The 12,815-nt window shown below is 30.9% G+C and overlaps 1 protein-coding gene across 1 annotated transcript; it reads left to right on the top strand.

Moving 5' to 3' along the window:
* The first annotated feature begins 415 nt into the window (after positions 1-415).
* On the top strand, positions 416-10,531 carry LOC139484232 (uncharacterized). The gene is made up of 4 exons (XM_071267966.1): positions 416-864; positions 7,385-7,446; positions 7,989-8,051; positions 10,400-10,531. Exons 1-4 carry the CDS (start codon positions 423-425, stop codon positions 10,529-10,531), a joined length of 699 nt encoding a protein of 232 aa, XP_071124067.1. The 5' UTR covers positions 416-422.
* Positions 10,532-12,815: the final 2,284 nt, after the last annotated feature.

Consider the following 12,815-nt stretch of genomic DNA (forward strand, 5'->3'; position numbering starts at 1 on the left):
AATTAGTTACATCTGAGATAAGTACTGTTGGACACATTCTAAAACTTTTATAATTATTTCATTATTTGGAATGTACATGTACCACCTATATCATAGACTATCCGGCGGTACGAATAAAACACATCAATGAAATATATCATTTCGATCCTTTCCTGTCTATTTCTTTTGAAAAAACACTCACTTACAGGTAAAGTGTTTAAAATTTCTAATCAGTACATAAACACTATCAAGGAATTCAATAGTTTAACAATATCGAGTATTTATAGTTTAAAGTGCAGATTCGTATCTTTAAAATTACAGTTACGTTTTAAATATTGATATTTCCAATAAGTTCTACATAGTGAACTTGTGAAAGTAGATTACTCGAAGTTAAAAATAAGCCTTATATCCACGGGTGAATACGGAAGTAGCCATTTGACACAATGGCTGCTTGGGTAGCTTCAGAGGAAGACATAGAACAGAATATTCATGACGAGACTGCAAATAGTGAAAGAAGCACTGTAGACACTTCTTCGACGGATACACATACCCTACTAGGTAGGAATCGGTCGTTAAGGAACGTAGTTAAAGAACTACAGAGAACGTTTCATATGTATAAAGACACAATGGAAGAATTGATCGTAAAGCCATTGATGTTTCTTGAGAAGCAAACTCACAATGATATATCTGCAGCAAAAGGTCAATTGAAAGAGTCTGAAGGAATTTTAAAACAAGCTGTTATATTACTGAAAGATGGTGTTGAAACAATGAAGGAAGCAATGAATAAACACAGTCGTAAAATCGATGAATTGTGGAACTATGAAGAATGTTCAAGCGAAGTTTCATGTGACATTCTGTCTACAGACTTCCAAACACCGACAGAGGGTAAATACTATATTAAATAATTCATTGTCAATTATGTGTTCCTAAGGGTATCGTGTTTCTGATATTACCGTTACCATGTTAACATAGCATCTCTAAATACTGTATGCATAACAACTCTATTGCTTGATGGGCTAAATACAGCGTGACAACAAAAAACAAATTACAGCAAACACAGAAATATTCTTAGAGACAAGTCTCGATAATACAAACATATGCAAGTAACGGTTAAACTATTAGTATAGTAAGATGATATTAGATTACACGACACCAAATTTAAAAGCAAGTGTTTACACAGGTGACATTATTATTCACTGTCATTTTTGATTCGATGTGATGATTTATCTATTTCCAAAATTTGAAGATATACCATTATTTTGAAAATGACCTTTGTATAGGAAAATTAAATAACACAGCATGTTGAAATAATGGTTTTGGTGTATTGACATTTTCACTTTTCATGTATAAAATTAAGGTAGACTTGGTTAATCATATTTTTATATTTTTTGTATGCACATGATGTATATATATATATATATATATATATATATATATACATATCATAGAAGTAGATTGTGGTCAATAAAACAATCTTCATAGATGTAGTTTAATACATGATATTTCGTAAAACAAAAAGAAAAACTGCTTATTCTAGAAAACATTTAGAAATATAAATAGAAATATTGATGGAAAGCCCAAACAAGAAATATATAGTGAAAACCTACTTGAGACCACTTAAATGAAGTGTGAAACCCCCTTGATTTTCAATGATCATACATTTAACTAAATCATGGACTGTATATATAAAGGTTGTATAAGAAGGATTTCCCAGAATAATGTCATAATCGATATCTATAGAGGGCTTATACTGTCACTTTTCAGCTTAACATTGTCAACATTTTGGGACAAAGGGCATAGGGCAATAGTGAGAGCCCCCCTGATCTCTCAATCTGCCTAATATTAAGCAGACATTTAGTCAAAAGGTAGATACCAGCGAGACTTAAAGGAATTTGGGTACATTTCCTGTATCTCATGTTTACGGAGCGCACAAAGTGCCAGTTGGACATTCAAAATATTTAGTGAAAACCTACCCGAGACCGCTTAAATGAGAATGAGACCCCCTGGTCTTTCAATGTCCATACAATTTTATTAAATCATCGACTCTGTATATATAATGGTTGTATTAGAAGGATTTCAAGGTATAATGTCATATAATTTGACAGATTGAGTCTCACTCTCATCTAAGTGGTCTCAGGTAGATTTTCACTATATATTTCTTTTTTTTGGGCTTTCCATAAATACTTCTATTTATATTTCTAAATGTTTTCCAGGGTTAGCGGTTTTAATTTTTGTTTTACAAATATCATGTATAAACATATAAAAGTACATCTTTGAAGTTTTTAATTGACAACAATCTATATTACATAAAAACAAATATGCAAGTTAGACATGTTAGAAAAGGGTTTATATTCGAGAACAACAATAATTTATGACAGCTTGAAGAGGTCAACAAACAATTTTGCTACGTATCTTATCAGATGTTAACTATGAAAATCATGCTTGTAATGTTAATAAGTATTTGTTTTTTAATGATTTCAAATTTAATTTTGAATATCCAACCGACTGCTAGCAGCCGGTTGGATATTGAATATCTTATATCAAATAACGAACCGTCTGATAACTTCACATACATTATACAATGGTATACTTCTAAAATTTCATAGATGACGACAGCTAAAATATTAAAACAAAGACTGCATAGAAATACTTTCTTAATGAGTACCACTGACCAATTTAAGTTGTCTAGTACTCAATTTTCAAATTTGACGACGTTAAAGGGATAACAACATGTACAAAATATGCAATTTGTTTTACACATCTCAAATAATACCAGATTTAGATTTTTTAAATGCAAATTAAATGTAGCGTATTTAAATGTGGTTGCGTACTTTATTTAAACTGGAATAATTCTAGAATTTCAGAGATGACATCGGTTAATGTATTATAACAGAGACTGCGTTCTTATAATAATTATATACGAAATGAAAGTACTGCTCGAGCTCGAACAACAGATTTGCATTGTGCCTATTAGGATAGTTAATGATGTTTTTCGATTGCTTTCCAATTTACAAGGAAAGGGTATAATAACTTGTCAAATTCAGGTCAGAACAGATAGCTACTTTTCTTGTCCTTTTGTCTTTATATTGTAACAGTTCATCTTGCCAGCTGTTAGTACGAGAACAACCTTTGTCAATGTCTTTTCTTCTGTAGTCCGAATCTTTTATGGAACCGCAAATTCTTGTAGCATCTTTTTTTCAGTATCATAAGTGTAGCAAATCCGTTTTATTCGTATGAACAACTCAGAGGTTAATATCAATGAAAACGGAGGTACAGATGTTAATCTTTCTTCATTCAACGCTCAGACTAAAGAACACATGTCTGGAACATCTGACAAATCAAAACTTTATAATGCATCAACATTGAAACCTTCACAACCTAGCAACATATCAAGCAAATGAAGTGATACAAGAACAGGTTCAGCAAAGAATATGCAAATACCAAATTTGAGTTACACAGGTAATGACAGATAACAACAATCAATTGATAAATTTGCAAGTAAGAACACCAAAAAAATCCAAGAAGAAAAACAACAAAAAATCATATTCCATCTACGACCTACATCTACTTAAAACATTTGACCTAAGAAATCAAAAGCATATATATTATATCACTATCTTGTCAAAATTACTGTTGTATCATACTTAAAAACATTGTATTCATATAATTTATCGACAAATTGTACATTTAAAAGAAAAATTGTACTAAATATTGGTTTTCAATATACTATATTTAGAAACTGAATAACACGATGAATATATATTGGATAATAATAGCTATTCATTGACCGATATAATAGTTTATATTGTACACTGCTTTATAAAGTTTAATCAAATATATTAAGCTTTTAGTACTGCACCAATATTATTATGAACATGGATATATAGGTTGGGTTACTGAAATGACTTTGTTAAAACATTGTAATTCGTATAATATTGTATTAAAATTGATTTGTAAGGTAGGTTTTGTTTTCTATTCTATTTCATTTTTCGCATATTTACTGATTTCAGCAAGTCAACATGGCGGCTCCTTAGTTACGAAATGTCAACTTTGGATTTGACGGTAGCTTACGAGAAAAACATTCGAATTAAAAATGGCAAATGTTGGGTTTGAAAATTTAAAGAATTAAACAGATTTTTTTCAAGCGGTTATTCACAAAACAATCCATGCAAGCTACAGATTTTATGAATGTTTGAGCTTTTCTGAACCGGGAGTAAAAAAAAGAACAGCCACACACACAGCATGCCTCCCATCGCTTCAGTTTTTTAATGACCGTATTTGTCCTATTAGAATCGAAATAGTTCATGGAAGCCATAGATGGTTGGAAATTTACACGTGGCCTTGGCCGTGATATTTGTTAATTTTATCCCTCGCTAACGCGATAAAATTCGAATATCACGGTCCAGGCCATGTGTAAATTTCCAACAATCTATGGCTTCCATGAATTATTTCTTAAATGATCATATCTAAATTGAAAACAACGCACAACAATTATGGTTTTATAACACATAGATCAACATGTTAAGTTGAGACTTTACACAGTTGCTATTAGATAGTGGATGAGTATTTAATCAAATTCTATTGTTTATAGATTATTACATGTACTTTGTCGATGACGTTATATATATTACGCAATGTTGTGCTTATTTGCGACTCTGATTTTTCCCATGGCTATTTTTAGATAAAATGTTATAATATGAAAAATAATGAAACTACCTTTAAACAAAACAAGGTAGATTACATAAACCAGGAATGATTAAAGTGACTGACCATCAAGGGATAGTGTTCAATGTTAGAACAGGAGCTGCTGAAAGACGGAATTGGTACTATAAATTGAATAATTATATTCTTAAAAAAATCAATCAACAGTGAGAGTAATTGATAAGTTCGAAAATCGTTTCAACAATAGTGACAGTAGCGATATCTGTCTAATATGGGACAATCTAAAAATCAAAAATAGGGACAATACTATACTTTACTGGAAACGAAATACCAAATTATTTTGGTAAACAACACGAAAATTAAAATGAGAATTAGAACACTCTATGACACTAAAGCCCCGGTGACAACAGATCGTGAGATTTTTATGTCGTGGAAGATCTATAAAGTAGTTGTCGTGGCACTTTCGTGCAGAATATCAACAAATATTTCGAGTGGTCATATCAGCTACGAGATGTCCACGATGGTTCCACGATTGGTACACGGCAGAAAAAAAAATGTAATTGTACTGTCATAGGTTTGTCGCAAGACGGCAGTGCGACAGTAGTGCGACAGTAGTGCGACAGTAGTGCGACAGTCGTACAACAGTCGTACGACATTGTAAGTTGTTTGGGGATATTTTTCTGGTTTTCATGTCATGGGATGCGCGTATTATTGTCATGCCACTGCCGTACGACTGTCGTAAGACTGTCGCATAACAGTCGAGGGTTACTCGCGCGTTTGACTCCTAACTACGTGTAAAAAAAAGCTGATTTATTGCGTGTCAAGTTCGGACGTTTTTAGTATTATTTAATATTATAATTGTTCAGCGAATTGAATAGTTTCGCTGGTTCCTATACTGTTCATGGGCGCTCGAATCAACGATAACAGGACCATGGTTTGCCTCTTTAAACAGTAGACGGCATGTTTGTCCATTCCCGCCGAATTGTATTCTTGTAAATAAAACATAAATATGTTGCACAACAAACGTACCACTGTCGTACGGCAGACAATCAATGTTGTGCGAGCATCGTACGAAATTTGGTATTCGTGTTTATGTTGGTATCCTCGACAATGTGTTTATAGCACGACAGTAGTGAATCACTCTCACGATAGTCATAATACTATGAGACGACAAATCGTAGAGCAAAAAAGGTGCATGCCCGATTTTTGTCCCATGACACACGACAGCGCCACGATTCACAAAATATCTTGTGACTGTAATGCGAAACAACAAACCAAGAAAAATTCACGAAATAATTTAAACATACTATTATGTAGTATTGCATACAACAACGAATCCAGATAAACATCTACTAAATAAATATGTAGACAGCTCTGTTATGGAACAGAAGATAAATGGAAACTACTTAAAAAATTGTAACGGAAAAGTAACTATACTATGGATGAATTTACTAAATAAATGCTAGTTACATGATCGCCTGGTTTCGATAGTTTTCCATTAAAATTTTATCAAACGTTCTAGGTATAATTAAAAACTATGTTAGTAAAAGTTTTACGTTTATGAATAAAGGACACAAGGACAAACTTTATCTTTAGTAATTATCTGTCAATATCATTATCAAACGTAGATTTTGTAAATACTATTTCGTGGTTTGGTACAGAGACTAAAAAATCTTCTTCCTAAACTAACTAATGAAGATCAAACTGACTATTTCAACATTCGTTTTATTGGTATAGGATGATGTGGTGTGAGTGCCAATGAGACAACTTTCCATCCAAATATTGAATTTCACTTAATGCCAATCCAAAATATGTAGAATCAAACGGCATAGATGGGGCTATCATATTTGTGGATTTTACAAACGCGTTTAACTCTTTAGAATTGTAATTCATGTTTAGTGTTCTAAAGCATTTTGGTTTTAATGATTCATACAAAGTCATATCATACATTAGGTGGAAACACTATATATGGGAATACAGACGTATGTGATAAAATAATGAATGGGTATCTGACGAACCCTAAGCACCTCAAATGAACAAATAACATAAACAAGTGAAACTGCGAGCTACTGCTCACTGATGATACCCCCGCCAAAGTGGATAATATTAATTGTGTAAAAATATGCAAGTGTTCGGTAAACAGGAAGTTGTCGAGTGATGAATCTGAAAACGCATCACACGGTATAGCTGACTTATATTAACCCTTAAACCAAATTTCAGAAATCCTTGTATTGTAGTTCCTGAGAAAAATGTGACGAAAAATTTTCAACTTGGCTATCATGTGTAAATTCAAACAAGTATTCGGTAAACAGGAAGTTGTTGAGTGATGAATCTGAAAACGCATCACACGGTATAGCTGACTTATATCAAGCCTGAAACCAAATTTCGGAAATCCTTGTAGCGTAGTTCCTGAGAAAAATGTGACGAAAAATATTCATAGAACAGACGGACTGACTGACAGACTGACGGACAGACGGACTGATGGACTGATTGACTGACGGACTGACGGAAGGACAGACAGAGGTAAAACAGTATACCCCCTTTTTTCAAAGCGGGGGTATAATAATGCGAATATAAATACAAATGGTTTATTAAGGAGTAATACATGTTTTACCACAAAACAGGTTGTGATTTTTAAGTATTGTGGACGGATGAGCAAATTAATGTTACATATTTAAGTATTTGATTTACTAATGGTAAAGTATTGTGACTTTTCCTTAGTTTTGACTTTTCTCTATTTCAGTTCAAAATTTCACAGAACATCATGATGAGATTGGAAGATTTTACCATGTAGAACATCAAAAGGTAGGATTTAAAAAAAAAGTACACTTTTTAAGTAATTCAAATAGGCGAGAACACATTTTTGGCATAGAATTTTATAAAGTTATAACGTTTTAGATGTGACATACATGTATGTTTAAGTAAGTTTGATAGTAAATATAAATGCAGACCTTGTATATTTGTTTTCACTTTTTCCTATATTTAGTGTACCAAAAACATATAGTTACTGTTTTCATACATGTTATTAGCAAAATGAAAATATTTGTGAAGCATTTCGTCATCACTTTGTCTACAGGTCATGTCGTTCAAATATTCGTGAAAACATGTTACATCAGATTAATTAACAATTCTAGTACAAATTTGATGAGAGCAAACACTTTAAATAAGAAATGTTTTCCAATCAATGAATTTGCAGTTCGTGGACCGTTGTTTCACTTTTAATTTTTTTTCACATTATCCCCAAAATACTGTTTTTATGGTTTATCAAGTTTGTATTTGATTTGTGAATTACTATTAGTTAGGATTACATGCACTACATAACTAAAATGAGGTGGTCTTTATTTCAGTTTTCTGAAACTCCTAAAGCTGATAAATGCTACATTTGTAATGATATAATACGGGAACACAGGGTAAGTTTTTAAGATAAAATTTTAATATTACACTTGTAATGCCAAGGCGTCTAAGAAAAACGTTACTTTTCTAGAGTAACACTATCTCTATTTACAACTAACACAAACCACAAGATATTTTTTTTTAATTCACTAACTACTTTGATTTCCGTAAAATAGATTATTCAGCTACATGCAAATCATTGTATTTACTTAGATTTCACCTTTACGTAGCATACATAGTATAAATATTGATTGATTTTTACCATATGTCTTTTTTCTTTTAATTATGCTTCAAATCAGTAGTTTTTTGCAGATGATAAACAAAACATATTCACTCTAATGTAAAACGATTGCCATTGAAACAACTTTCAACCTGATAACAAATAGAGGTTAACAACTATTAGTCACATTATGGCTTTCAGATATGAGTAAAACTCATACTAACATAGTCAGCTATAAAACTAAATGCTTGGTTCATGTACAAAAAAAGAACAAAAACAAATAGGATATACATAAAAAAAACTCATGACTTGAGAAAGGAACATAGAGAATTTGACGTGGGTTAAACATGTAATGATTTACATTTTATGCAATATCGTTGATGTCATTCATTCGATGAATTATATAAAATTTTCTGTATGTATGATGCGTCTGAAATACTGATTTATTCAAAATGATTTAATTCATTTGGATACTGCAGATTTGAGTTAAAAATAATCTCAAAACAGATATATAACCAAATTTAGGTTATACAGGTCTTAAGCCCACCAAACTTTGTATTGAGGCTGTTACTTCTCAAGAAATTATTATTTGTAAGTTCCTTGTTGTTCCTTTCTTGGTGAAACCAAGTTTTGTTGTAACAACTGTTTAAGGGCTTTTATTTACAAAAAAAGGACGATTTTTCGTTCTCTATTGTTAATTTTCCTTTTATGACAGTGATGTTCCTTTGGCACCTTCTTACAGCGTTTATATCATGTATTTATCACAACGTGTTTGCTATGGCTCTGTCTGTTTTAAATTTTTACCGAAAGTAATCTATGTATTACCAGTAAATTATTAAGTTATGAATTCCGTTACCACAAATTACTTGAAACCTTTACTAAATTCACCCATAGATACAAAGATTTGATTTTGAAGTTTGGTTGTTTATGTATAAACCCTATTTCCAACGGAATAGCGCATCGTCTTTTTACGAAGATGTTGTTTACCGAGGCCGGAAATTAAGAAATGAGCCGGGTAAACTTATGGATCTCTGAAAGAAACTCATTCTAATAGATTACATCGCGGAAACTGACAGCTAGTTCAAAGTAAAAAACAAGTAAGAATAAATATCTTGCATCTAAATCTTGGATATCAATCAGTACACATGCAACATCCAATAGATTTATTTAAAAGATGTCATAAACAGTCAGATAAAAACACGACCTTGTGTATTGCCTTTATACAGGTATCGACAAATTTAGAGAGTCATGTGTATATGTGTATAAAAATAATATTAAGTTTGATTTTAATTAACTAATAATAAAATCAACAATAATCCCAATATAATTAATATTCGAAACCTGTTGAATTGGTTACCTTTTAGAATAAGTGTATTTAAAAGATCGATAATTTTACCCAGATTATTTCTTAACAACGGAGCTATCAGTAGAAATAAGGATGCGCTATCTAAAACCAAAATTTGTATATCTATTGAAAAAATGATAAAGGTTTTAAGTAATTTATTATAACGAAATTCTTTTATTGATTATTTACCAGTTTGACACTATTTCCCGAAACGTATCCTTCAAATTATATCACAATAAATTAACTTTTATTCTCAGTTATAGGTACAAGTGTATGGTCACCGAATGCATATCTAGTTCGGTTTCAATATTTTGTTTGTCATCTAGAATTATTAAATTTAATGAAATTCTTTTGCGAAAAGGGCAGTACAATGAGGCACGAGTATATATTGTTTCGGTATGTTGCACATTGAAATGGCTAAAAAATGATCCGCCGCCAGTAACAATGACCAATTTTATCGGCTACCGAGTCAGTCGGGCACACTATTCGACAGAAACCAGATATTTTACGATATTTACATGCAAATAATATTATATTTATCGTTTCATTCCTGTCATTATTCCTTCAAAATCAATTTATTTACAATGTGTTGCCTTTCAAACCGTATTTTTATTATTTTATCAATCTAAATAGTTTATACTTCTCAACAACAAATAGATATGCATTCACAATTTTTAACACTCTATCTGTCATTCTACATAACTATATAGCACCTTCAAATGATCTATCGGTAATAAATGATTTAAACATATAACCTTCATGAAGGTGTAAAGATACATTCTGATATATATTTTTTTCAGTTAATGCTAGGTAAAAGCATGTCTTATCATTCTAACTGCTTCAGATGTTATACATGCAATAAATGTATTGACGGTCAACCATTTACGTCGTTTGAAGGCGATTTATATTGTATCGACGACTTTTATAGGTAAGAATCCATAAGTTATTTTTCAATTTTAAAAACATTACAATTTAGGAAGATTTCCGAACAATCACAATTAAGAACCTTCGACGTTGGCAGCCTTGAGATTCAATTAACATTATTACATACCCATTTAAATGAAATGAGTATAGTATTATCAACACTGATATCTTAAATTTCAACAACCCTGTGAGTATCGCGAAAGTACTGCTACTGTATAGGTTTAATTTCATTTATCTAATAAACGATACAGTTCTAGATGGTTTTCAAATAGTTTCCTTTTATATTCCTATTATCAATAAAACGATTAGTGCAAAATTAGTTGATGGAGATCCAATTAAGCTTTGAGTTTGTAGCTAGTGCTTTCCCGAAGGATAGAAAGACTGTTTTAATTGCATAAGACCATCATTCACAAAACTCTATATTAAAATCTGTGTTTAATGACAACAGTTTGTTTGAGTCAAATGAATACAAATTCGAAAAGAAAATGTATATTGAAATATTGTGTATTAAACAATGTTATCGACTTACAAACCAGGTAGCTCGTATATAAAAAAAAATAAATGAATTGACTCAGGTAACAGCTAAAACGTGTTTAAATCACAGTTTTATTTAGTAAATTCGTTAGTCAAATGTAAGTAAAAGGAATACATTAAATCACAAGTATTTTAATAATGCCATTGTATGTTCTAATTGGATGTGGTCATAACATTGACAGACATATCCAACAGATAAGGGCTATTTGTTCATGGCAACATTTCGTTATTCAATGACTATCCGAAAATGAAAAGAGAGGACAACGATACCGAAAGGACATTGTAAGTACTTAGAAAAAATACTAGCAACACCTTTACAAAAAATAAAAAGACCAACGTCAAACTACATTAAACAAAGCACAGATAATATAAAACAAATTTCTGTTCCACACGGAACATCCGTCGTGTTTATCATGCATGTACCAATTCGGTGGTCAGTCGCATCAGTTTCTTTTCATCTTATGAGTTCGAATATTCTTTTTGTTAATTTCGCCTCATTTTCTCACGCTACACATTGTAATTATTCAAATATATATTGTGTATAGAAAGGTTATAAGGTGGACAATTCAAATTGATACGGTTCATCAATTAACAAACCTTTCATTATTTAACGTCATTTTCTTCTTTTACGACACGTTTGATTACAATGTATTATAATTGAATAATTATTTGCTTTCAATGCCATATTTACAGATATCAACTAACATTGATCATATTTTTTGGTTAATTTGTGAACATTGATTTTGGATGATGATGTCATTTTCTCAATTGTATTAGGATGTATAAAAAGTTTCCTTTCTGCACATTTGTTGATAATAATAATTATAATAGTAAAAAATTTCTATAGCGCCCTATATAACAATAAAATCACTCTTAGGCGCTTTACATATATATATACATGATAAAAATATATTAAGTTAACCACAAAACAAAATGAAATAAAAAATGTTATGTTTAAAAGAACTAAAAACGTATATATGAAAGATATATGAACATAAATAATTATATTGATAGAAAAATAATAGAATTAAAATCAATAATAAGTACAAAAAAAAAAAAAAAAAAAAAAATTAAAACATAAAAAGCGAAAATATATTAAAAATTTAGCAAAAAGATTATAATAAATAATTGAATTGAATTTTTCTTTCCGGGAAGGTGGATTTTTTTTTACATAAGATGGTGAATTGATTGTCTGACACTATGAGGTGTACACAAAAAATATAAGAGAACATATGAAAGATATAAAACTAATGGACAGGTATAAATGTCAGATTATTAAAACACAAGATAAGCTCCAAAAACAATAATCAATAATAACGAATCAAGGAACTGTCACAGTTTCTAAGAGATTTTTCAAACAATTTTATCTATCGTTCGGTTATCTTGACGTCAACATCGACATCCTTTGTTAATTATCAATATGATCATGCTCTTCAACTTCGTGCTTTTTTTGGCCCTTTAACATTTTTTTTATTCGAGCGTCACTGATGACTCTTTTGTAGACGAAACGGGCGTCTGGCTTAAATATAAAATTCTAATCCTGGTATCTATGATGCGTTTATTGATAGTATATTTAAACATTCAAATACACATACAGAAAGTAAATATGATGGAAGACCATAAATCGTTCACAATACCCAGAAAACCCCTTCATGTCAACTGTTTCAAAGCAGAAAACAAAAAACAGAAACATATCTGACTGACCTGCATATGATCCATATGGACCTTTTGGTGTTAATAGATAAACAGTGGATTTTT

The sequence above is a fragment of the Mytilus edulis genome, chromosome 8 (genome assembly GCF_963676685.1).
Source record: "Mytilus edulis chromosome 8, xbMytEdul2.2, whole genome shotgun sequence".
Classification (NCBI taxonomy): domain Eukaryota; kingdom Metazoa; phylum Mollusca; class Bivalvia; order Mytilida; family Mytilidae; genus Mytilus; species Mytilus edulis.